Consider the following 27,805-nt stretch of genomic DNA (forward strand, 5'->3'; position numbering starts at 1 on the left):
TTCTCAAGTCTCCCTTATATATCGATACCTTAGTGGCTCTAGCTAACCCCCTTACATTTGGGACTTTCAACAATGGATACCTTGCCCTTTGCTTGCATGGAAGCCTTCCAACTCCGCTTGCTATGCAAAACTCTAACCCTAGACCTATCAACCACCATTAGCAAAAGGGAGAGACTCAAAATATTGTGTAGGCTTCGACAAGATAAAATCACCAAACACCATGCGAATGATAATTTTAGATGGAATGACGTATCTATTTCTATTGCCTCCAACCCTAAATCCAATAGGCCTAGGATGTTAGTACAAGTGTAGCTAATGGGCACCCCCTTAGCTCTCAAGCATCTAAAATTCCCCCATATGCATCCCAGATTCCCCCATCCTAGATTTTTCCATATACATCCCGGATTTCCCCATATGGATCTCAAATTTTCCCATCCTTGATTCCCCCATAGCACCCCGAATTTCCCCATATGTATCTCAGATTTCCCCATATCTAAAAAGTCTCATTAATGTTACAATATGGAATGTAATGGCCTTCTATACTAGCAGTAATATCTTTCATAGTTTTTAATACAAATTATTGTTTACATCATTAAAAATACTTTAATTATGAGGAGCACTTTTAAAAATACTTTAATCATTTGAAAATAACTCCTACTATGCAAAAGTTCTCAATACTCGATCCCCACACCCTAAACTAATTAATACACAAGCTCTTCCATTAAACTAGACTCCACACACATTTGGTTGTTTTCTTCCTCTTGCATTTTCCTGGTCCTCTATTGTAACTCTCACCTAGCCAAAACCATCTTGGAGTTATTCTAAATAAGAAGTGAAGTTTTCAAAAGCCTATTTGGGAGGAGATAAAGAGCTTTTCAAGGATCTTTCAACTACCACTTGTAATACAACACTTGTGGAGTTCTAGCACATCACTCTTGTAGTTTTGTGAATTGTTTTGTTGTGAAGACATTAAGGGTAAGCAATGATTTTTCTCTTTTGATTTCAAGCATCACACCAATTCTCACCTTCACATTCATTGCATGATGAGCATGTAGATATACATGAGGATGAAATTATGAATGATTTAGATCATTTAGATGCATTTGAACTAATGAACAATGGAGAATTTAGTACTTTAGTGGCTCGCACTATGGCACTAGAGAAAAATTTTGTTCCTCTCAATGAAAATGTTACACAGATCTCAGCACTTTTAAAGCAATTGGTAAAACAACAAGCTTTGAGTATCCACGGTATGCCTCTTCAAGATGGAGTTGCTCCTAAAGCTACTCTATCAACAGGGCTTCCTCAAGACATCGAGGCCTTTCGCTCTCCTAGTACACATGAGGTTAATAATATGTTAAAGGACATGAAGCCACCTGCGTGTCGATGAGAGGAATGAGGTCATAATAAGGATGCATCCAACACTTTTTTACAAAAGTTGAGTGACTTGCATTAGTTACGTCATACCCCAAATTCTATTAGAGCCTTTGAGGCAAGCCTTACACTTGAAGGCAAGGCCTACAAGTGGTGGATGAGTCTTGATGTTGCTACTCGTCCTATGATATGGGCCAAGTTTGAGGAAATGTTCCAAAAATAATTTCTTTCTAAGAATAAAAAGGATCAAAATGGGACTATTTGGGATAAGTGTCAGATGGAGGGTTTGACACTAACTATACATCTCCAAATTTAGAGAAATTGTTCTCAAAATTGATGGCTTAGATGATTTTCAAAAGGTTAGAGGATTTGTTTGAGGCTTGGACAATGAGTACAAGACAAGGTGAAGACTCAATATCCTAAAATACTAGAAGAAGCTATCGAGAGTGCATAGATTTTTAACGATGCATTAGATAGGAAAACATCTGCATATGCATCTGCACATTCAAAATCTACATCGGCATTAGGAGAAAAGAGAAAGTTCAATGTTACAACCAAATAGGAGAATACTAAGAAGCCCAAAGGAGCTAAAGGGACACTCTCAAGTGAAGATCTTGCGAGATCATGTAAGGAGAAGTTATGCTTCAATTTCTTAGACCCTCATGAAAAAAATGATTGTTCAAAACTCAAAGGCAATGAACCTAATAAAAATAAGATCAAAGAAAAATGCACATGATGCATGTGCTTCCTTTGAAAGCTTGTTCTAAATATTTAGTTGTACAAGTTAGCCATCAAATTGATGAGTGTGAGTGTTGCTTGACTATTGCACCATGGCAACCCACATTTAGCCCCCACGACTTGGTCTGGATGCATGGTATGATCAATGGATGATGAGTCCCTATTCTCATGGATGATGGGTTGACTCACAACTTCATTAACTATATGTTGGTTAAGAAGATACATTTGCCCAAGTCCCTAGTACTTGTATTTATGTTGTCTCTCTCATGAACAGGGATGACAATGATGTGTGGGATGCAAAAGTCTGTGATGTTCCATTGGAAGTGCAAGGGCATACCATGAAAATAAAATTTCAAGTTATGAACATGACTAGGGTAGATGTGGCATTGGGCCAAGAATGGTTGTATAGTTTGGGTGACTCATTAAAACATAATTATTAACATAACACTATAGCATTTAAGGACCATGGTGTGCATGTTATGGAAGATGTTTGTTTTTGTTATGTATTATTTTCCTATATTTCTTCGCACAAGGCTTTGCCTTCTCTTAATGACGTTGTGGATATTTATTTACTAGAATACAATGATAAAGTAGGTGCATGCTCTCTCTCTCTCTCTCTCTCTCTCTCTCTCTCTCTCTCTCTCTCTCTCTCTCTCTCTCTCTCTCTCTCTCTCTCTCTCTCTCTCTCTCTCTCTCTCTCTCTCTCTCTCTCTCTCTCTCTCTCTCTCTCTCTCTCTCTCAAAGAAAACTTATCACCACAACATTCTCTTCCAAATTCTTCTTCTCATTCTCTACCACATGTACATGATAAGATGCATCATTGCTTAATCTTACAATGATTGACTTGAGGTCACGATACCATCAAGTGTGTAAGTGCATGGAGGATGTATCAAAAATTGCATTTCAAATGTGTTTTGGACATTAAGAATTTTTTGCTATGCCCTTTGGCCTAACTAATGATCTTGCCACATTCATGAAACTTATGGATAGTGTCTTATGTCCATATCTCAGAAAATTTGTTGTTGTTTTCCTTGATGATATTCTTATTTATAGTCATTCTAAAGAAGAACATTGGAGTTATCTTTGCTTAATCTTTGAGTTGCTTAGGCAACACAAATTTTTATGTTAAGGAAACTAAATGTGAATTTTTAAATATAAAAGTTCATTATGTTGGTCATATTATATCCGACAATGGTATTAGAATGGATCCAAAAAAGGTCCAAACAAATTTACAACAATGGCTCATCCTAAAAATTTAGAGGAGTTGCAAATATTCCTTGGTTTGGCAGGATTTTATCACAAGTTTATCAAAGATTATGCTAAGAACAACTATTCCTATGAAAAATCAATTGAAAGCTCAAGGTCCCACTTTCTCTTGGGGTGAGGAACAACAATGCAATTTTGATAAACTTAAAGTAGCTATTACTACTGCTCCACCAAACCTAGCTATAATGGATCCACATAAACCATTTGTGATGGAAACCAATGCTAGTGCACAACCATTGGTGCCATCCTCCTCCAAAAGGATCAATCTCTGGGGTTTGAAAGTAAAAAGCTAAATAAGACTCAACAAAATTATTCTACTTATGAATATGAGCTCTACACAATTTGCTTTGAAAAAATGGTGACATTATTTGTATATGGAGCTTTGTTTGGAGTATTCTTTGATGAAGAGAGTATCAAACAATTTACTAACCAAAAATATTTGAAAGAAAGAAAGGCTCAATAGGCTGAATTTTTTAAGAGTTTGATTACATGCTATAGTATCGCAAGGGTTGATATAATGTCATAGCTAATGCTCTAAGTAGAATGCTGGAGATTGACACTCTCTTATTTACAATATTGAAGAGTGATATGATAGAATGTCTATGAGGCAAATGTGAGCATGATCAGTCTTATGAAAAGGTTTGGAATGTGATTAAAAGAAGCGATTCCTCACCAACGCATGCACAAGCTATGAATTCCACATAGGGATCCTCTCTTACTAGTGACAAGCTCAATTGATGAAATAACATTACCATTGATGATGGGTACTTGCTTCACAAAGATCGAATATGTGTACCCTTGGACTTAGACACGCAACACCAAATTCTTTATGAGTGTCATGATAGTCCTAGTGTAGGTCATCCTAGGATACAAAAGACTTATGTCCGTGTACGTAGACACTTTTATTAGTCTAGAATGCATAAGGATATAGAGAAATATGTTTTTCAATGCCAAAAGTGTCAAGCAAACAAAGTCAAGCGTTTGAAGGTTGATGGGATTTTACATCCTTTAGAAATTCCTAATGGCAAGTGAAAAGGTCTCTTTATGGATTTTATTGTTGGACTTCCTACTACCGATTGTAGTTGCGATGCCATTTGGCTAGTAGTATATAGACTCACTAAGATGTGCAGATTCATTCCAACAAAGACAACTGTTAAAACTCCTGAATTAGCTCAACTATTTGTGGAGAATGGTTATTGACTCTATGGATTCCTAACCAATATCATAAGGGATCATGATTAATAGTTTAATAGCCATTTTTGGAGAGTTGTATTCAAAAGGTTAGATACAATGCTTAATCTGAATACTATGGATGGGCAATTCGAGCACGTAAACCAAGTTCTAGAAGATATGCTATGAGCATATGTAAGCAAAAAACAATCTAATTGGAAAGATTATTTACTAAACTTTGCTTACAATATTACTAAGCGTGTGACTAGAGGATTTATCCCATTCATGCTTATTGGATTCCAACCCCGCTCACTAGTTACAATGGGATTAGTCAATGAAAAAATCTAACATGTCAAGGACTTTCTTCAAGATCATTTTGATATGCTAAAAGTAGCACACTTGAATACTAAGCAATCTCAAGACTGGTACAAGAAATATGCAACAAACATTCAAGGAGTTTGAAGTTTGGTATAGTTCCTAAGTTATCTACATGATATTGTGGTCCATTTACAATCCTTAAACATGTTGATAGAGTTGCAAACAAATTAGATCTACCCTCCTCTATTAGAGTCCATCCAGTCTTTTATGTTAGCCAATTGCGAAGGCAACTTGGTAATGATAATAGTTTGGTGGACCAAGGAGCATTAGTAGAAATTCTTGAACCATCAGTCAGCCTCATGAACCATAATGGATCTTGGATTTTTATGAGCATCATACACATCACCATGTTTGAAAATAAGTTTTGGTTAAGTGGAAAGATAGACTTCAAGAAGGTTCTACTTAAAAAAACATCACGGTCATGAAGCGATTTTCCACTTTTTTTGAGGACAAAAACTCTTCCAAAAGAGGGGGGGTAAATGTTAGGAGAAGGGCCCTAAGTGGACACGGTCTATAGGATAACTCAACCATAGCGCTAATAGTAGGAAATGAACCATTATGCTAAGTCATTGATGGGGTTAAGGGGTCAAGAGATAGTCTACATTAGGACACAAGAGTATATAGACCAAAGGGTCAAAGGATAGGCAGTCAATGTGAATAGACTCATGAAAAGTCAAGGTCAAAAAATAGTCCATGGATTTGCCTAAAGATACCAATGCGGTGCTAAAAGAGATTATTGTCTTGAGTGACTAGGAGCCGAGCTTTTCCTAACTTTTCTACTCGCTGAAGGCATGGCAACCCCACGAGTGCTTTACACCTTGTTTTATATGGTCGCCACCAAAAGTGGCTTGTGATGGCGACAACCCTTTGCATAGGGACAGCCTCTATCGCTTTGGTGGTAATCCTCGTCCAATGTTCTGGTCTTTGATGGTTACCACCAAGTAGTTCATGACAACCCTTTGCCTATGAGCAACCTCTATCACTTGATGGCGGCCCTTATCTAGTGTTCTAGTCTACGATGGTCACCATCAAGCAGTTTGTGGCTACCCTTTCCCTAGGGGCAACCTCTATTGCTTGGTGGTGATCCTAATCTAGTGTCCTTGTCATTGAGGGTCACCACCAAGTAACTCATGGCTCCTCTTTGCACAGGGACAACCTCTATCACTTGATGATGACACTTGTCCAATGTCCTTGTCTTCTATGGTCACCACCAAGTGGCTCATGGCAACCCTTTGTATAAGGGCAACCTCTATCACTTGATGGTGACTCTCGTCTAGTGTTATGGTCTTTAGTCATCACCAAGCCCTTTGCCTAAGGACAACCTCTATCACTTGGTGGTGACCCTCGTCTAGTGTTCTTATCTTCTATAGTCACCACCAAGCAGCTCGTAGAAACCCTTTACATAGGGACAACCTTTATCACTCAATGGTGACCCTCATCTAGTGTTCTGGTCTTCAATGGTCACCAAAAAGCTGCTCATGGCTACCCTTTCCCTAGAAGCAACCTCTATCACTTGATGGTGACCCTTGTCTAATATCCTTGTCATTAAGGCTCACCACCAAGCGGTTCATAGCAAACCTTTTCCCAAGCATAGTCTTTATCACTATGTGGTGATCCTCATCCTTGTCCTTGTCTTCAAGGGTCACCACTAAGTGGTCCATAAACGTAACATAGTAGTCTCTATGGCTTTATGGTGACTCTTTAGAGCTTATGCTTCAGGGTTCGTGGCATGCTCAGGTCCCTCCCATGAAAGGCGTAGAAGATATCAAGCTCATAGTGCACTTCTTAGCAAGCTACCAAGATAGAGAGGTAGATGCAGTCTTCAATACCATGCCTACCTTTCAAAGATTGGTTTTGAGAAATCTGTGATCATTGGGCCATACACATACGGTTTACTATCTTGACAATTCTCATACTTCAAGAGATTGCCAAAGACTTTCTCATTTAATTTTTTATAGATATATATTTTCTCCTAGCCCATGCCCACAAGCAGGGTGATGGTCACACCCAAAGATTTTGATAGCTTGTGCCACTTGCAACTCTAGTATGAAAGGCTTTTCAATCCTATGGAGATCTCAGACTATCGCTTGTTGCTTCTTACCATCTTGCCTCTTCATCGACAACGAGTTAGGCCGAAATCCCTTGATAGACATGAGAGGGACACATGCTTACAAAGAGCACTAGTAGTAAAAGAGCCTAAGACTAGGACAAAGCTTGCTAGATTGCATCCATGCTTGCGAAGAGCATGAGCAATACCTCAACTTGACCCCGAGACAAAGCCCCATAGCCCACCAAGCCCCACAAGCTTGCCCAGCCTATTGAGCCCCATGAGTTAATAGAGCCCCATGAGTCCAAGTCCACCCCCAATCCTAGGTCTAATTTGAGCCCCATGAGCATGAGTCCCAACCCCAAGCCCAACCCAAGCCCCACGAGCCCAAGTCGGAGCTCTAGGCCCAAGTGCCCCCATCCCCACAAGCCCCAACCCCAACCCCATGCCAAGATACCCTTGCCCCACAAGCCCTAGCCCCAAGCTTAGTAGGCTCAAGTGCCCTTGCAACACGAGCTCAAGCTTGAGCCCCAGTCCTAGATGTAGGTTCAAGTGCCCCTTTCCCAAGACCTTGAGAGCCCAAGCCCTAGCCTCAAGCCTAATTGCTCCCACCCCACGAGCCTCAACCCAAGCTCTAGCCCCAAGTGGCCCCACTCCACGAGCCTTGGCCCTAGTCCCAAGTGTCCCCAATCGAGCCCCACCGACCACTAGCCCCCACCTCTTCCACACAATGTCTATCCTTTGCCTCTACTATAGTTGGTTCCAATAGAGCTTGCCAACCACCACCATTTTTGACAAAGGAGGGGTGTGTTCTTGAGAAAGAGCTTTGTGCCATCCTCGACAAGTGTGTGGTTGTGTTGTCAGGTGTAGAGGCCCTCATCAAGGAGGTTATATCCATCAGAGGGAATCGACTTGCAAGTTGAGCTCAATGATGTTGATATTCAAGTGCTCTCTCATCCTAATGAAGAGCAATTGACAAACTCCATCATGCTTGCCCTACAACAATAAGTTATTATTGTTTGTTTTCTTGTCATCTTTATCATTAATCTCATTAGGTATGTTAGTTTAATTATCCTTAAACCCCCCTCTTGTTTTTGATAGCTATGTTGTAACTTCGCTACCATTGCCCCCACACAATTGTGTATATTGTCCTAATCCACTAATATTGAGGACCTACAAGATGATGAACAATCATATCCCATACTTTTGAGGAGGTTTCCTTACATGAGGATTGATGATATATGAGCCATTTTCATTTTCTATCATGAGTAGTAAGTGCTTGATCAAGACCATTGCTTGTTTGTGTTCACTAGTTTCTTCTATCTTTGTTTTGGTGCTAGTGCTTTGAAATTCTTATCTTATTTGATGATTGAATAGGAAACACTGGAGTCTTATATTATATTCTTTGAGGTTAGTTTGTGCTCTTTGAAGATGTCATTGAGAATAGACTTGGGGCTTGTGTCTTTAGGGCTGCATGCAAGCTTGTTGTTTGCATGGAGGCTCTTCTTGCTAATTAGTAGGACTTGTAGGTACGATGACCACATGGATTGTGTGAGTCCTACAATAACTCAATCAAGATATGAGTTGTGGGTGGAGAACGTGCCTCAACGTGTTTCTGATCCTCAACACTATATTTGACTGTCCAAATGTGAGTGGTTACTACAATGCAAGCTTATTTTTACCAAGTAAAGCTTGCATTTGTAACTTTGTTTTTAGCATAGGATATTAATATATGAAACTAATCCAATTTTGATGTTAAAAAGTTCAAGATCATTGCCTTTCAATTCATTGTAGCTTGTATTGCCCAACGTTATGAGGAGGGGTGGTTTGAGAGAGAGAGAGAGAGAGAGAGAGAGAGAGAGAGAGAGAGAGAGAGAGAGAGAGAGAGAGCACATGTGTGGCGTTGGGATAAAGAAGCTCAGTTAGTGGTTGTGCATGAGTGTGAACATGCTAGATAGCAATTTGAAGTTGACATTGTAGATCTCAAAGGATGGGTACAATTGAGGCTATGGGGAGAGAGAGAGAGAGAGAGAGAGAGAGAGAGAGAGAGAGAGAGAGAGAGAGAGAGAGAGAGAGAGAGAGAGAGAGAGAGAGAGAGAGAGAGAGAGAGAGAGAGAGCACATGTGTGGCGTTGGGATAAAGAAGCTCAGTTAGTGGTTGTGCATGAGTGTGAACATGCTAGATGGCAATTTGAAGTTGACATTGTAGATCTCAAAGAATGGGTACAATTGAGGCTATGGAGAGCAAGTCAAAACCACTAAATGAGTGGCCACATGGGGTGGAGATGAGGGGGCTGAGATTGGAAGCTTTGTGGCGTGATATAGATGATGCCACCACATATCAACCCTCCCAAGCCCAAACCCAACTCCAATCTCATTATGTAGAGAAAATAAAGAGGAACTTAGGGCTGTTGAGTGGAGGGAAGAGAGGAGGAAATGAACACTAAAATATTTCAAAGAGAAGGATTCTATCACCTTCTTTTTTCCTTGATAAGAGAAATGGTTGAAATGTGATGGCAAACCATTACTATTGGAAAATGAGAATCACTCTAGCCCATCTTAGTGAAACTAACAATTGATTTGTTTTACTGCTAGAAATTGACAATTACTCGAGCCATTTCAATAAAACCAATAGTTTCGAAAATACTAAAAATGATTTTTCAAAAATGCCAAAATGATTTTTGGACAAAAGTTATATAACGAAAGCCTTCTCATTTGTGAATTGCACTCTCTCTCCTCTTGCTAAAAGGCCAAAATGTAACCTCAAACTCTTGTTAATGCATATATTGTTAGTTCAAAAAACATGGATTTCAAACACAGTTTTCTATATCTCACTTTAAGCTTACGCTTTAAACATCCTCGACATATATGCATCTCTCCAGTACAAATCCACATTTTTATGAATGGCTTGTTCCATGACCGAGTAGATTATAGTATAGAAACTCAATTCTTTATGTACAAAAACAAATCAGCATTCTTTTTCTCATAAATTAGCAAAAATCACATACAATATTTTTTTAAAAACCAATTGAGATCATCCTAAAAAGACTAGAATATTTTTTATAAACTCTATACAAGAAATTTGTGTTAAGACATGAATGATGTGCAAGTAAATGCCTTAAGCAAGAGTTTTGTGCTTATTGTGTAGATGGTAGAATATGACAAGATATTGAAAGAAACCAAGGGTGCATCTTAATTTTCATTCACAAGCGAAGGACAAGCAAAATATGGGCCAAACCCCCAAATCATGTATAAGGACCTAAAGTTTTCCTACTTATAGAAGTTGGATCCTTGTGGTGGGTAACAACCCAAAGATCAAGTAGCTCATGAATATAGCTCTTGGGAAGCATAATTGACCACAGGGTGTGCAATGAGTTCCTTAAATCTTGCAAAAATTCCTACAAAATCTAGATTTGTGCTTGTGCAAATACCACGAGGTCTAATTGAACATCATGTGACAACATATGTTCAAATTGGAAGATGAGCTTCTTTTGTATGGATTTGATAAACCCCAAAAAGGCAAAAATCCACTGCAAAAGCAACCTTATGAACTTCAAGAATCTTTTAGAAGAATGACTATAGACTTAGGGTAAGTCAAGATTACCAAATATATAGTTAACTAAATCCATCTACATTACAAAAGGGTTGAGGAAAGGTTAACATGTTTACTTGATTAAGCTCAATAAGGTCAATTAGCCAAAGGAAGTCTCAAATCTTGCCTAGCTTAAGGAATACACAACCATATTCCTTGAAGAGCTAAGAGAGTTACAACCCTACTATGAGGCTGATCACAAAATCGAGCTTATGGAAGGAGCATAGCTTGCTATAAAAAGATCTTACAAGATGTCCATACATGAGGGCATACAATTCAAAAAGTAGCTATGATGAACTGTTGGGGTTTATAAATAAAATTCTTGGTCCAGCAACTTCTTGGGGAGCTCTAATCCTTTTCCAAAAAGAAGCAAGATGGGTCCTTTAGACTCTACGTTGACTATAAAAGCCTAAAGCAAGTGCCTAGAAAGAATAGCTACCCATTTCCTAGTATAGATGAGCTTTTCATTAGACTACAAGGGGCCATGATCTTCTTAGAGATAGATTTGAACATCGATATACTATTAAATTAGGATAATGAAGCGGATATAATGCTGAATGAAAATCCAGGTCTTTGAATTCCCTTGCATTTGGAGCCAAAGGAGACTCTCGAAGTGTATCCAAGAAACCTTCAATACAAGGTATGGCCATCGTAAGTTCTTGGTAATGCATTTTGGTGACCCAACTACCTTCAATTGTCATGATACCGTAAACATGAGTTAGTGTTGGCATTCTTTATTTATATTTTGACATATTCCAAGTCGACAAGGAACATTGAGGGCACCTAAAAGTAGTGTTAGGGACCATTCAGAAGAATAAATTGTATGCCAAGAAAAGAAAGTGTGTATTCTTTGAGAGAGAGAGAGAGAGAGAGAGAGAGAGAGAGAGAGAGAGAGAGAGAGAGAGAGAGAGAGAGAGAGAGAGAGAGAGAGAGAGAGAGAGAGAGAGAGAGAGAGAGAGAGAGAGAGAGAGAGAGAGAGAGAGATGCGTATCTAGATTTCTTAGTCTCTATTTCATGCATAATGCAAATAAAAAGACAAACTTCAATGCAATAAAAGGAACAAACTTCAATGCACATGTTAGATCCATATATTCTCAAAGACTAAACACCCTAACACATAGGGACCACAATATATATACACATATGCAAAAACTAGCTGGCATAAGGGAAGTGAAATTGCCACACTACCACCCTATAACATAGGTCCACACACCACCTTATGGGAAATTTTATCCTCTTGCAAGACTCCTTCATGATTGATAGTGTGAAATTGCCACTTCATGTGCAAGGAATGCTAGTAAAGGTTTATATTAGCCAAGTTGCATGGAACGCTAGGCCACTTCGCAGTATCACACGACAACTTTGCTCAACAATCCATTTCTCATATTTCTCTCCTCTTTTCCCTCTCTGTTTCTAATTTTTTTTCTTTGCCCTCTCTCTCTGCCTTCTACTTTAGTTTTTTTTTCTCCTCACTTGGTTCTCTCTCTCTCTCTCTCTTGCTCTCTTTTAAATTTTAAATTTCCTCTCTCTATTATTCACTCTATGTTTATATTTTTTCTTTTTCTTTTCTCTCTCTCTCTCTTTCACACTCTCTTTCAAATTTTAATTTTTTTTCTCTCTCTATTTTTTCTTCTCTTTCTCTTTTTTAATTTTATATTTTCTCTCTCCACATTTCCTCTCTCTCTCTCTCTCTCTCTCTCTCTCTCCCCCTTCTTTCACTTTCTTTCCTCCCCTTGGTATCTCTTAAAGTATGTAAATTTTATATTTTCCCTATATATAATTCTCTCTCTTCTCCTCTCTCTCTCTCTTCGCCCCCTTTTCTTCTCCCTTTTCTCCTAATTTTCTTTTTTTCCTCTCCCTCTCTTTTTTTAAAATTTGATCTTTCCTCTCTCTATAATTCTCTCTCCATGTTCCCTTTCTCTCTCTCTCTTCTTTTTCTTCTTTAACTTTCTTTTCTCTCCTTAGTTTCTCTTAAAGTATGTAAATTTTATATTTTCCCTATATATAATTCTCTCTCTTCTTCTCCTCTCTCTTCTTTTATTCTCTCTCCGCTCCCTTTTCTTCTCCTCCCCTTCCTCCTAATTTTAATTTTTTTCTTCTCTCTCTTAAATTTTATATTTTCTCACTCTCTCCTCCCCCTCCTTTCCCCCTCTCTAAAAAAATATTTAAATAATTTTTTTTCTTTTTTTTCTTTTTTTCTATCTCTCTTCCTCTTTTCTTCTTTCTTATTCTTTTTCTTCTCTCTATTTCTCTCTCTCTCTCTCTCTCTCCCCCTCTCTCCTCTCTTTTCCTTTTCTCTCCTCTTTTTTCTTTTAAAAAAATATTCTCTCTCTTCTTTCTCTCTTTGAAATTTTTTCTTTTCTCTTTCTTTTAAATTTTATCTTTCCTCTGTCTATAATTCTCTCTCTCTGTGTGCTCGAATTCTCTCTTCTTCTTCTTCTTCTTCTTTTCTCTTCTCTATCTCTCTCCCCTCTATCGTTGATAATTCTCTCTCTCTGTGTGCTCGAATTCTCTCTTCTTCTTCTTCTTCTTCTTTTCTCTTCTCTATCTCTCTCCCCTCTATCGTTGCTTTTCCTTTTTTCTCTCTTTCTCTCTCTTAAATTTTATATTTTCTATCTCTCTCTCTCTCTATAATTCTCTTTCTCTTAGTTCCCTCTCTCTCATCTTCTTTATTTTTTGCTCACTTTGTATCTTTCTCTTGGTTTCTCTCTCTCTCTCTCTCTCTCTCTCTCCCTTATTTTTATATTCCTCTCTTTTTATCTTTCAGGTTTTTTTTTTCTCTCGCTTTCTTTTCTCTCTTATTAAAAAGTTTAAAGAGAGAGAGAGAGAGAGAGAGAGAGAGAGAGAGAGAGAGAGAGAGAGAGAGAGAACCTAAGCTTTACACATGAGAGAGAGAGGAGGAAGGGGGAATAAAAATATTTAATTTAAAAAAGACTATTTTTTTTCCTCTTTTCCCCCTCTCTGTCTTTTTCTCTTTCTTCTTTTTTTAAAATCCTTCTTTTTCTTCTCTCTCTCTCCTTCTATCTCCCTCTAAAAGTGTGTGAAAATTTATATTTAAAAACTTTAAATTTATTTTTTTATTTTTTAATTTAAAAAAATTTAATTTGTGTGAGAGAGAAAGAGTAGACCTTACAATGAGAGGGAGAAAGAGAGGGGAAAGGGGCTTTTAATTAAAAGAGAAGGGGAAGAAAAAATGAGAGATTACACATGAGAGAGAGGGGAGAGGAGGGGGTTTTAATTAGAAAAGGGAAGTTTAAAAAAGGAGGTAGATTTGGGAAGCCCTCTAAAGACTCGAGACTTTCTAAACCTACAATAAAAATAATACAATAGTAAAACTAAGAGAGAGAGAGAGAGAGAGAGAGAGAGAGAGAGAGAGAGAGAGAGAGAGAGTATAAGCTTTACAATGAGAGAGAGAAAGGGAGGAAAGGGCTTTTAATTAAAAAAGGGAGGGAAAAAAAAAGAGAGATTACATGTGAGAAAAAGAGAAACGGAGAAAGTTTTAATTGAAAAATGCAAGTTTGGAAAAAGGGTAGGTTAAGAGAAACCCTATGGAGATTGGGGAACTTTTCAAACTTACAACAAAAATAATATAGTTCTAAGAAATAAGATTACTCTTCATAGAAGTGTTTATCGTGTTCATGAGGTTGTGAGGCAATTGGAGATTAAACGAGTATTCGAACGTACATTTCATAGAAAGGCTTCAGCCGATGGCTTTGAAACTCTGAATTTCGAGGCGACGCCCTTCGTGAAGCTCAGAGCTATGGTGGAGCCTCTCGCAGACAATCCTGTCTTCAGGAAGGTCGCTGAAGGCTTTCCTGGTCAAGCAGCAGACGCGCCTCCTTCGGTGTCTCCTTGGAGGATCCCCCTTAACCTCGTCGCCTACGATGGTTGTGGTCGTCTCTTCGTCTGGAGCTCCTGTGACCGTCTGCTACATTCAGTGGATATCGAGCAGCTCGACACCCCTGTCCCTCAAGAAACTCTTCTCGCCAAAGCACACTTCAGAGTATGTGTTCATACTCATATTTGTTTTGCCAGAATACGTCCTTAATGTGTCAGTGTCCTACGAATACTTGAGATCCTGGCTGACCTTGTGTCACTCTGCAGAAAAACCTCTGCATTTTAAATTAGTTTGCTTATCTATGGCTATTGAAATCTAATAAGCACACATCAGACACGAGTAATTGCAAATGCAGCATTACCATGTGTATGTGATTTTCTTGTTGATTCCTTTCATTTACTATGCTAGAATATGTCTATGTATGATTGCAAGTGCAGCATTATCAGTTGTATGTGATCTAATGTCTTGTTAATTCCTTTAATTCTAGCATTGCAGCATTATCAGTTGTATGTAATCCATTGTCTTGGTAATTCCTTTCATTCATTATGCCAGAATATGAGTTCCGATGGCTTGTTTTGCCAAAATATCTATGAATGTAATAGTGTCCTATGAATATTTGAGGTCCCGGCTGACCTTGTGTCTTAACCTTAGTATTTTAATAGTTTGCTCATGTATGGCCATTGAATTCTAACAGACACGCTTAAAACATGCATAATTGCAACTGTGGCATTATCATGTGGATGTCACCTCATGTCTTGTTAATTCCTCTCATTCACTATGCTTTGCAGACATTGCAGCCAAGCTTGGAAGTGGATTTCCAAGTGCGTTTCATAACCTTCAATAGGAGGGGCTGGTTCTTGATACTAGCTGGTGATAATGCCCTTGTTGTACTCGACCTCACATCGCAAGCTTCAGTGCCCTTGCTGGAGGCTTCAACTTATAGTATTAGGTACATATGGCATTCAACTTCACACGAGTGCAAAGCATCACATCAAGCTCCTTGAACTTTTAACCTGTGAAAAAGGTATTAAGTTAATGTCAGCCAACTTTTGCACATATTCCACCTCTTTCCTACATTAGGATACTCACAACTTTTTAGTCTTTATTTATTTATGGTAAGGTTAGAAAGGATTCTTGAATATGTCAATTCCACTTTGTGTTATTGTTGAATGCTTGGGAGTTGATATATGTTAGCTTATGTAGTCTATAGGACATTTTGAAATGGTTCAAATTTTGTAAAGTTCAAATGGCTACGATAGTTATAAGCCCACTATCTTAAGAGAAAATATATGACCATATTGTAAGCAATAGTGGCTCTTGTTAATAGTCAAATTGTGTAGATATTGCAATTGACTAGTTGACTAGATAGGTAGCTTCCTTTGAAGATTTGTAGTACATTTGGTGTAAGTGTTTGCTTGATTTGAAGTCCTTATTGATCTTAATTGTTAGCATTGTGAGTTTTATATGCAGCCACAACAAAAGTATGCTTGTCAAAATGTCTTTTAGTTGAAAGATTCCCATGATGTAATGGTTATAGATCCTTCAAAGGTGATTGGGTTGTTTGCAGATTTCTATAGGGATCTTCTTGTTCCTACAAAAGCATTGTCACATAATGTCATTGTAGTTCGATTACAATTGGTTGATTTGGTTTTGTGGTTAGGTCTTAGATGATTGGACTTCTAGGTTAGATTCGTACATTAATGTGGCAATGGTGGATGTCATGGTAGTGCACCCTCCATGTAGTGCACTTACAATGTGGCAACATTTTCTTGTTGGAAACAAAGTGTGTTCGATAGGGAGTGCTTTGGAGAAGATGGTCGAGACATCTTTGGGAGTGCTTTTGCGTGTCCTTGAGTGCCAAGCTTTTCGAATCAAGGCTGAACTATTAGTCAAGTGCACTAGACTTTGATACCATGTAAGAAAATGCTAGGGCAAATAGAGAGAAACACAAAGTGCATAACACACAATAACAACTATTTGAAGAATGTTTGATGAAGGAGAGAGTATATTGAAAGGAGAATGATAGAAAGGGGCCTCAAGCCTCTGTGCCTAGAGGATTGGGAAAGAGGAGAGTTGAGAGAAGTGTCAAAAGACATCAAGAGCAACTTTGACAGTGTGTCGTACTCTAGATGGATCCCGAATGCAATACTCTACTTTTGTGATGCCAACTTGAAGAGAGTGTTGCCCTGCTGCTCAATGATGGAGAATAGTAAAATGCAGCCAACCATCAAGACATGACAGCCTCCTTTGAGAGAGGTATGCTTTCTCAGTCAGCTACTCTACAGAGAGGGCTATGGATGCATGGGAATTTTTTTAGTTTGGCTTCAGAATTGCATATTAATATGCTGAAATCTCTTTTAGTTTATTCTGTAGGAGTTGATGTAGTTCTCAACTCTCTTTTGGATTGAAGTTTTGAAAGGATTAAGGATAAACTTGTTGATTGGAAATCTCAAGGTTGGCCATTGTATGTTCATTTTTGAGGTATCTCAAGTCATCATGATCAGCATGGTCTTCTTTTTCTTCCGTTTATCACCTTAAGTTTAAAAAAATCCTTTGGAGAACTCACGTGTCTTGTCCAGTTCATATTGTGGAAGAAATGTAGCTTGGGTTTCTTGGAATAATCTCATTAAAGCTTTAAGCTCTTGGGTCTCTTGAAAAAGATATCCTTATCCTCATTGTTGGTAGCAGCTACTTGAGCTTTTGCTTCAATCATCTGAGCTTGCATAGAGGAGATTTCTGCTTTTTGGGCTTCTATCAACTTAGTTTGTGATACCATCTGCTTAAAAAGATCGGAAAGAGTTTTCTTGGCTGAGGCAAGCTCAGTGTTAGCCTTATGTAACTCCTCCTTGGAGTGTTGTATCTCCTCATGAAAAGAAGAGTACAATTGTTGAACACAAGTTGTAATTGAGATCTCTATAGAACTCTAAATGTCCTTACAGAGGAAAGGAACAGTGTCTCTTGAAACTAGGTGATGCAGAGAAGGAATTGGTATGTCAAAACTACCATCTTTGTGTGCCTTGAATAAATTTGGAGCAAATATCAAGATGGGGTTGGTTTGTTGGAGGTGTGACACCATATGCTCTCCTTGTGATGGTCATTATCCCAAGATCTATGCATGGGTCAACATCCTTGGGTCTTTATGGCGAGGGCTTTGGTGAAAAAGGCTAGGTCAATCAATGTTAAATCTTGCCTACCTATCTCATGGTGGGAGTATGTTAAGGTACCCAAAACGTTCACATTCTTTAATGATTTTTATTATCTCATCTCATGGTCTTTTGAGAGAAATGTTGTTACACATGAAGTGGGATCTATTCAATAGATTGATTTCTTATTTAGAAAGGATTAATGTCTTGAAGTGTGGGCTAGATTTGTGAGAATAGATAGTTACAATTAGTTAGATGGCATGATCATAAAAAGTTTGTACAATGGCCTATGTAGTTTGTGTTAGAGAGGTCATCCCTTGGATGGACATAGATAGAGTATAGTTGTGTAGTTATTACTCTCGAGCAGATTTATGCATTTCCTAGTTGAAGTTGGACAGTTTCATGTAGTCACGAGCTGATTCTTAGCAGTTTGAGGCAGTTAGGCATGCCATACAAGCTGATAGGTGAGGCACGATGCCATGTGTCATGAAGCATATTTGTGCAGCATCTCTTATTGTTTTTTATTGCTGCGATTATTTTATGCAGCAGTCAGCCAATTTTTATTGGCCGACCTGGTCACGTTCTTCTATTTTTTATTGCATATATGTTGGCTAGCCTGGCCCCTCCCCCCAAATTCCCACTTGAGTTTTGTAGATGGAGAGAGATCCTCGGTAGAGATACACTCAATAGCCCGTTGTACGTATAAGTTTCCTTTATTTTAGCATTCATTTGTAGGAGAGATGTGGTTCTACTATCTCTTTCTCTCTCCCTCTTCTCTCCGTGTTCATTTTCTTTTAGTTTGGTTATATGCTTGAGTATTGTTTGATCTCTAACATGGTATGAGAGTAGTGTTGGAGGGCTGATTGATCATGGGCAGAACTAAAGAGGAGACTTCAGCTCGACAAAAGGTTGTGTTTTCAGTATTTGAGGGTGAGCGGGAGGGCTGTCCATTGACAAAGGCTGAGAAGTGTAGAGTAGTGCAAGGAAAGAAGCAAAGTTGTTGATTTTTTGCAGGTTTCTGCTGTTCATGAAGGTGAAAAGGCTGTGTTTTTAGGCTTCTCTTGAAGATTTTGAGTTTTCATTGCCTTTGGCAATTGAAACAAGTTTGGAACGAGTGGAGGAAGCCCTAGAAGGCTGTGTTTTCGGAGTTAAGAGGGGGTTGCCCTTGTTTTTGTGTAGGTTATTTAGGTGACAATGCCTTCTGAGCTTGACGTGGAGTTCTAGGTTAATATGGATTGTAAGGTCTTTGTGTTACTGGCTCTTCCTTAAGATCAGAAGCTCAATGGGGAGAATTACAGCATATGGCGGGTAATTGAGTCTTCTCTCATAGTTATTACTCTAGCTTAGTGCATATTATTTTACCTTAATTAATTTAGGGTGGACCAACAACTTTGAGTGGGAAGAGGCGGTTGTGATGGTCTTGGATCCTTGTGTAGACTTTAGCTTCCCTCTACCATTAGAAGACCTTTGCCCTCGGCACTATCCTAGAGAAAAAACTTTGAATGCTCTTAGTTGATGATTCCCCCTCTATGTGCGAGCACATCAATCAAATGGAGGACATGCAAGATGAGCTTGCATCCCTTGGTCATATGATATCTTCACAGTATATGGTGATGATTCTTTTTATTTATCTCCCATCTTTCAAGTATGATGTTTTCTATACCAACTTATTAACCTCCAAGGTGTGTGAGACTATTCTTTGGGAGAAGGTAGCACCACTTGTTTTGGAGCACGAAGAGCGTCTTAAGGAGATTGGAACCAATGGATGCCACTCTACAAAAGCTTTTATTGTAGGTTTGGGAGGGGGCAACAAGCAGTACAAGAAGGCCAAGAACAAGTCTCCCTTGGGCTTTGACATGGATTTAAAGAAGCCTAAATGCCCCTATCGTGGGAAGGACACTCATCTCGAGGAGAAGCATTGGAAGAAATTCCCTTACCTTTATCCTCGAGGAAAGAATGGCAGTAAAGTGTATGAGTTGTCCTTTTCTTCTACACCAGTTGTTACACGAGTCCGTGTTCCTTCACATCCATGAGCTGGAGGAGCCTTCTGCAATGGTTGACTCATCTTCAGAGAGCCCTGGGCTCATTGACAATGATGCTTTAGGTCATATGATTCCACTAGGAGATTTGTTGTATGATCTTCGTCCATTTGAGGATATAGTTACACTGTTGGTGATATTTCTACGGTGCCTATTAGTGGTGTTGCCACTTTGCTCTCATTATGTGCCTACCCATTGAGCTCCATTGCAGAGTCCCTCCATTCTACGGACTTGGGCTTCCATCTCCTCTTAGCTTATGGCCTTACTAGATTTGATACCCAGGTTGTCTTCATTGAGTCGGCTATTTTTATCGAGGATTCTTCTACAGGAGCTATTTTAGTGATAGGTTGCTAGGAGAGTGGGCTTTACAAGCTCCATTTTGTTGAGCTAAAAAATGTAGTACATGTTGATTAGCCTCTTAAACAGCCCCAAAACATGCTTATTTAATGAAAAACCCTAAAAAAGATGCAGTTCGAAGGAGTCTTTGTGAAACCCTAATTTGGGAGGGTCCATCCACATTTAATAAATAGGTTGTCTCCATTCAGTAATGATTCTTTGTGCAGATTTTTTGACCCTTGTGTGCAGATTTTCAGCCATTAGTCTTCCTCAACGTGGCTCTCTAGCCTTCGCAATTACTGCCATCAATCCTCTCAAGTGCTCTAGCTTTTGGCGATTGCTTCTCTTGCTGTCGCCTCTTGCTTGGCAACACTTCCACTGTTGCGTCTGATACTCCACTCCAGAGTCATTGCAAGTCTTTAGACAATCTCTATCATGGAGGCGTGAAATTTTGAGATGCTTTAATTTCGCTGATAACATTTGATTAAGTTATTAATCAAATGTGCAAGGTTGTTTAGCACACGTGATACACATGGCAGTTATTTCATGGTAACAAGCTAAGGACCTTGAGGATGTAGTCGGTGTCAAAGGCAAAAGTTGTGATAAGTTATGCCAGCTAGGCTTTGGGGATCGATTGGTGCCAGTTTTGACCTTGGGATAGTTATTTGGCCAATAAGTGTTGGTGGTGACACTAGAGACTAGCATTAATTAATTAATTAATACCAGTCTAAGGGAGGTTGCAAATAGCATAGCCGATTTAATTTTGGGTAGGCTCAGAAGGGTTGAAATTAATTTTCAGGATTATTTAATTCTAAAAATTAATTAAATGATTGGATAATGTTGAAAAATGGGTTTAGAAGGTTGCCACTTAGCAAAAATGCCCATGCAAATTGAGAAAACGTTTTTGGGGGGTTGAGTCTCAGCCATTCAATCAATTTACAACTTGGAAGAGGGAGAGAGAGAGAGAGCCGCTAGTCCATCTTTTGATCAAAGAATAACAATTTGCTACAAAAGAAGACAACCATTTGGGGCCGTTAGCAAGCAAGGGACAGCAAGGAGTCACCTTCCGGGGGCTGCAACAGCATTGTTGATGAAGTGACAGCATTTTGGAGGTGTCTGGCAATAGGCGACTGCATTAAATATGGGATGGAGTAGACAATAGGCATAATTTAGGGTTTTCTCACAAAGAAAATCAGACTTCTCTCTCATCTTGGCTTTCTCTCACCTTCTCCAACCCATTCTTAGGAGATCTCAGTATTTCTCAGCCATTTTGAGCATGTCTCAGCCAAATTGGTGGACAATAGAGAGATCTTTGTTGTAAATCCTAAATTTATGTAAATATTGGGTTTGATAGCCACCTCAAGAAACCCGTGCCAATTGGTGAAGTCATCGTACACTGAATTCAGCACCTGAAATTTGTGTAATTGTTAAGGAATTCAGATACCAGCCCATTCATTGTAATTTGGGGCAGCATTTTTTTAGTTGGTGGTTCCATTTCCGGTTTTGGGGCCAGTAAGGTGTCCAATGTCCGATATTGTTACGGTAATTTGTGCATTTCAAGGTAGATTCATATGGTGATTGTTGTAGTTAAGTGCTTATTCAGGGAATTAGCGCCCATTCCAAGAAGGAAGACTAGTTTCAGTCTCCTACAGCTTGCGTTTGATCTCCATCAGCTAGGCGACATATGCTCCACTCCTATGTTTGAGTCCTAGTCCTCATTATTAGCTTCCACAAAGGTTGTGCTCACATTTGTTGTCCTCCAGTCTATGTGATAGCTCTTCCTCTTTAAGCGACAACTCCACATCTGCATTTGCAGCTTCTAGTTGCCACATGTATTCTCCACAACTTTTTTTGTTGACGTGTCCTAGCAGCGTGTAGCATCTGTATTTGATAGTTTCCTCACCTCCGATACTCGGATTGGTGATCACAAAACTTGAGATCCGTCTGTGGTGGACATCTCTCTCTAACAATGCTGCTCTGCCCTTGGGCACTCTGTATACTCTTACATTCATTTACAATATTCATTCACTCCAGAGTTGTTCTTTCTCTCTCCTTTTGCTCATGTTTGCTTCTATGTTAGAGTTTTGAGTTTTTTAGGGGCTGAATTTTGCATGCGTGTGTTTGTATTGTTGTGTTTTTGTCGTGGTCATACACTTTGTGTTTACGTAGTGCAAACACTAGCAGCTACTTCACAGTTTTTTCACATGGTATCAAAGCTAGTGCTTGTGTAAAGAGTATCATGAGGATATTGTGGAGGCTTGGTTTTGTGCGAGGCACACGAATGACTTGCAACCAAATCAAAATGTCTCAGACACCTTTTTCTTGGGACCCCATGATGTCTTATCAAGCCTCTCTATCATTGGAGGGCATGTGGAGGCATTATGGACTTAGTGAGGAAGACGACACCCCACCTTTACCTTCATCGTCTTTGTTTTCTCTTGTTCTAGATTTTAGTCTCATGATAGAGGAGGAGTTTGAAGAGTACTTGCACATCACGCATAATTGAACTTACACCCCCTCCTACTAACTTTGCAACTACATCCGTTGGCTACCTCTCCAACCATCAAGGATATACAACATTTGGGACCGATTAGTGACCCATCTTCTTCATCTTATCAAGGCCCAATGTTAGGTTCGTATAATCCCTTTGAGTCATATGAATCAAAATACTCTCTTGTTTCTTCTTTTGGTGTGTAGCATGTGGATGATTTTTTGTATGTAAACTTCAATAGAGGCGGTTCTCGAAGCAGACATCCTTCATCATATATATCTACATCTTTTGTTTTATTTGAGTATGTAAGACACTCTTCTTAAATTCCTCCCATCCTACCCTCTTCTAGCCCACACCTCAATTTTCTCTCTTCATTTCAAAACCTTGGCTTACACTCCACATTTGCATCCCTCACATTGGGAGTTGGAATCTTTGTTTCCGCTCCTAGCCACTTTGCACCATGGGGCTTCGTTATAGGGCATGCCACCCTTTTAACACAATTCTCTTCATCTTTTCGCATGTGAGCACATCATTTTCCACTATGATGGTTGTAATGGGCATCCCCCTCACTACCCCTAATCACACACATCCTTTGACTTCTCAGATCAACGGATTTTCATCCTTTGCTTATGGTGCGTCATCACACTTTATATGGGTCACTCCTATGTAGGGATTCCTATCCTTTGCTCCTTGCGTCTCTATCCCTCTCCCATGGGCTCCTCATGCGGTTACCATGTCCATACCTAGTCAATTCATGCCCACATTGGGTTCCACTGTGCACACTTCTCACATGTGTGGTAGGCACTCTGGGATCAATTCCAAAGTGTACTCCACTCCCCCACCCTATCTACCCTATCCTTTTTACACATCTTATCCATTTTCTAGCACTATCATTTTTGTTGCGAGGGCCAAGAATTTATTCATGGATGAGACTCGTTTTAATGGGTTGGATTTTACCACTTGGTCGAACTTCATGCAATGAGTGCTTGAATCTTAAGGACTTTGGAATCTTATTGTTGGTCTAGAGTCTATGCGAGACTCTCGATTAGCTCACCTTGATCACCTTTGTCAATGGACAATTCACAATGCTATTGCCAAGTTGAGGTTATGCAGGGGTTGCTTCTTGAGTTCCACTCTCAATTGCAATATTTTCCCCTTGTATCTTAGTGTTGGAGTCATCTCATTGACCACTATGCGGCAAGAGATTGCACTCCACATATTTTGAGCTTTGGGAAATTTCCATTAAGGAAGGGGATGAATTGAAAGTCAAGTTGGTCAAATATCAGTTGTTACTTGCGGAGTTTGCTACTATTGGCTCGCCAAATTCAGATGACAATTAAATCATGTTTTTCTTGAAGAAGTTGTCCGAAAAATGCTTCTATTTTATCTAGCACATTATCTCACTACCTAAATTGTTAACTTTCAACGAGTTTGAGTGCTAGTTCTGCTGTTATACAAGGGTGCATGACCAAGTCCACAAGAAATCCTCCACACATATTTATTCAGGGAGGGGACTGTGAAGAAATGCTCTGAACACAGAAAACACAAAACGAATCGTACAACAAAGCACAGATTGATAAATACAAAACATAGTTAGGGCTAGGGTTAGGGTAACTCAGAGACAACAAATACAATGAATAATAAAGTGAATGAATATTGAATATATAATGTTCATGCAGTAAACATATTATGCAGTGAATACTGAACCTTAAACTCTCGCATCTTTGGGATCATGGCTAAGGTTATGAGTTGGAGAGTGTAACGTACTCCGAACGGATCTCAAAACACAGCAAAGGTAGTCTTTGTGTGTCAAACACTAGCAAACGCAGCTAGAGAAGGTTGGATTTGGTGCAGATGGCAGTGCAAGAGAGAGAAAGACTAAAAACGTGGATATCAGAGGTGAGAGAAAACTAAGTGATAGCTGAAGATGAAAAACACAATAGTTTGGAGGTGGGAGACAGTGTAGATAACCCTGTGGAGGAGAGAGATCAAACATAGGCAGTTAGTGCAAGGTGACAATACTTGGATGATGGCGACATCTCCAGAGACCTCGGATGACTGTAAATGCAGCTTGGATGATGATGTTAGGAGCTAGGGATGGACACTTGGTAGCAAAAACTTTGACAGTGATGGAGTAGTAGGCAATAGCTTGGATGTGGGTGATGGAGATTGGAATTAGGCACTAGATGGTTGTAGATGACTAGGGGAAGCTCTGACCGCGATGTCCTCTATGAATGGGGTGTGGGTAGCAAAGATATGACTCTTGAAACTTTCAAAAGCGAGATTAAGGAAGAGTGTAGGCTGCACACCTATTTATAGAAAGTTTGGGTCACCCAAATTAGGGTTTTGTATGTGGGACACAATAACTTTCTAGGATCGTGTTTCTTGAAAAGTAATAAAATTTACATTTTTAGCTTTACATCCCCTCTTAGTCCCAAAACTGAGCCATGAGAAATAAGCCCTTAAATTGATTTTTCTTTTATCCAAGGTGTCCCACCCCAAAGTATCTAAGGCATTGGGCAAAGGCTGCACGTCGGCTGCCTAGTGACCTACCAAGACTACGGAGACGATGGTTATCTTACTAAGGGAGTCCAAGTGATCACCCCAGAGAGGCTAGGGTATTGAACTAAGGGTACATGTTGGTTGCCCAAGGGCCTTTCAAGTCCTGCAAAGGTGGATGGAATTAACAATGGACTTTTTTTAATTCTTATTTGAGGAGGTCTTTGGATTAATTTGTTCAAAAGATTTAGCATTAAGTGATGGTTTTAAACGAGTGTTCGTCCCATTAAGTCATTGTGCCCCGAAGTATGGGAAAATAAAGATGGATAGTTTCACTACCTTCATAAAACAAGCAAAGCAATCCCACACACTACTAGGATAAGTGCCTTCCTACGGGTGTGCGTGTGCGTGTGCCAATCTTATGGAGAATATATGGAGAGAAAAGTACTATGACAAGTAAGCAAGCAAGACAAGCAAAGCCAGCTTACAAGCATAGGGAAAAAGAAAAAGCCTTTAGAGATTGCCATGTGCAATACCACGAGTATGGTGGATCATGTGTCGACCACTTCAAGGGTGACTGAAAAGGGATTAATGCGCATAGATTCATGTCGTCATGAACATAATGCTGATGCATGGGGTAATGCAAAGGAAGATGTAAGTTTTCATGCTCATGTAGAATGCGATGCAATGGTATCACTTGGATAGGGCTCTCGCAAGGGAATTGTTACTTGCCCAAGCGTCTTTTTACAATTGTTCCATCTTGATAGTGCAGATGCAGTTACAAATGCCCATAATATATAATACAAAATAAATAAATGTCTGAAAGTGAAAAACTATAAGCATGATCACTGTTACTAGTAAGAGAAGGAAACCGGTTCCTCTCAAACTAGGAGAAAAGGAGAAGTAAGAGAGAAGCACCCTCTCTTCGTCAATTTGAAGAAGTAGAGGAGGGAGTACCCAAGCCGATTCGTGGTAGAAGATACTGTAGAATTGATTGGTTTCTCTATTTATTTATTAATAAAGTATTGTTATTTTATACTTTTTTGACCCAACCTAGTTAGGGTTTGAGATTCATTAGTATCTTTCGTTTCATTCCATAAGAACACGATTCTCCCATCCGAAATCGACAAGCCCTATTTTTTCGCTTATTAAGTACCACATTTTGGGATTTTAATTATCAATAACAACCACATTAAATCACACGTTTTACGTACTATCACTTACAAGCTTCAAAGACATGTCAAACAAGGTTCATATAAATTTTCATTTCATATATGTACCTCATTGGATCATAAACGGTTAAAAACAAGAAAATTTTCTTCATAAAATAGACATACCATTAAATTGTTTTGGGTCATAAAATTATCACTGGATGGTAAAACTCTTGGCGAATAGTACCTAGCTCAATCTGCTCTTTGGTGAAATGGTAATGAACTACTACATGCCGTGTACGAGGAGTGATAATACGATTGGCCACAAGGGCAATGGCACTCTAGTTATTGCAGTAGACAACTGTAGGTGACTCATAAGGAAACTAAAGTGTGGCTAGCAAGTTCCTCAAATAAATGGCCTCTAGAGTATCATCAAAGAGGGCTTGATACTTTGCCTTGATTGTAGAAGCCACCACCATCACTTGCTTATGGCTAGCCCAAGAGATGGGTGATGTGCCCAAGGTGTAGAGATAGCTGCTATAGAAACGTTGGGTGTCAGGATCTCCCGCTCAGTCAGAATTAGTGTAGCCCTACAAGCATAAACCATGACCATAAGTCAGTCCATAATTATAGGGACACCTTGAATATCTTAACACACAAAGACAAGCAATCCATTGAGATCTTCTAGGTGCATTAAATTATTGACTAAGCAAACTAACTAAGTATGCAAGATTTGAATCAACCAGAGTAATTTTCCTACAACAGAACAGTAGGCATGAGTATCAAAAGGTTGATGCAAGGTATCCTTGTGCAGATGGACAATGGAATCTAGAGGCATGGCGATGGGCTGTGTTTGATTAGTGCAGGATTGTTCCACCAGCTGTAGGGCATACTTCTGCTGTGATAGAAAGATACTTCCCTCGGATCTAATAATTTCCATCTTGAAGAAATAGGACAACAATCCTAAGTCTGTCATCTCAAATGTAGAGCAAAACTGTGCCTTAATTTTTGCGATAGCCGTAGAATTTGAGCCAATGAGTAATATATAATCAATATACAATAGGATATAGTTGATCCTCATGCTAGTGGTGCACACATATAGATTTGGATCATAGGGGATAGAATGGTATCCATGAGTCCGTAAGAACTCTCCAATCTTGTGTTACCAAGCCCTCGGTGCGTACTTGAACCCATAAAGAGCTTTTTGCAAGTAAAATACCTTGTCATTCTAGTCAACGAAAGAAAAGCTGGGAGGCTGCTCCTTATAGACTTCCTCCTCTAAATAACCTTTTAGAAAGGCACTTTGGACATTCATATGATAGATTGGTGAACCATGGTGAGCGACGAGTGCAACCAATAGACGAAATGATGTCAACCAGGTGGTAGGTGCGAATGTCTCTTCATAGTCAATGCCAAGATTTTGCCTCAAACCTTGCACTATAAGGCGAGCCTTGTATTTTTCTAAAGTACCATCAGCCTTTAGTTGGTCCTAGAAATCCACTTCGTTCGGATAAGCGGCTTGTGACGAGGACGATCCACCAATGTCCAAGTTCCATTTTGATTAATACTATCCAGTTCCTTTGCTATGGTAACATGCCATAGAGGGTCTTGGAGGGCCTCTTGCCAACTATCCATCTCAAAATGTGCAATGTAATGAGTTGTAAACAACGATGGTTTGATGATACTAGTGAGGTAATGAGGCTTGTAGAGGAGGCTTGGAAGTTAAAGTATTTGCAGGAAGGTC

General features: G+C 39.3%; 1 protein-coding gene across 3 annotated transcripts in view; it reads left to right on the forward strand.

Moving 5' to 3' along the window:
- The first annotated feature begins 14,195 nt into the window (after positions 1-14,195).
- MOS7 (nuclear pore complex protein-like protein) overlaps positions 14,196-27,805 on the forward strand; it is a 49,331-nt gene continuing 35,721 nt past the window's right edge. For 2 of the 3 annotated variants that reach the window (XM_087695916.1, XM_087695917.1), the window contains exons 1-2: positions 14,196-14,567; positions 15,191-15,351. In XM_087695916.1, coding sequence (XP_087552042.1) covers positions 14,325-14,567; positions 15,191-15,351 — 404 coding nt within the window. In that variant the 5' untranslated portion in view covers positions 14,196-14,324. Of the gene's footprint in view, positions 14,568-15,190; positions 15,427-27,805 lie in introns of those variants that run through there. The other variant, XM_087695918.1, reaches the window with a different exon arrangement.

Source organism: Lygodium microphyllum, chromosome 16 (genome assembly GCF_053477565.2).
Source record: "Lygodium microphyllum isolate KBCC chromosome 16, Lygodium_microphyllum_v1.1.10, whole genome shotgun sequence".
Classification (NCBI taxonomy): Eukaryota; Viridiplantae; Streptophyta; class Polypodiopsida; order Schizaeales; family Lygodiaceae; genus Lygodium; species Lygodium microphyllum.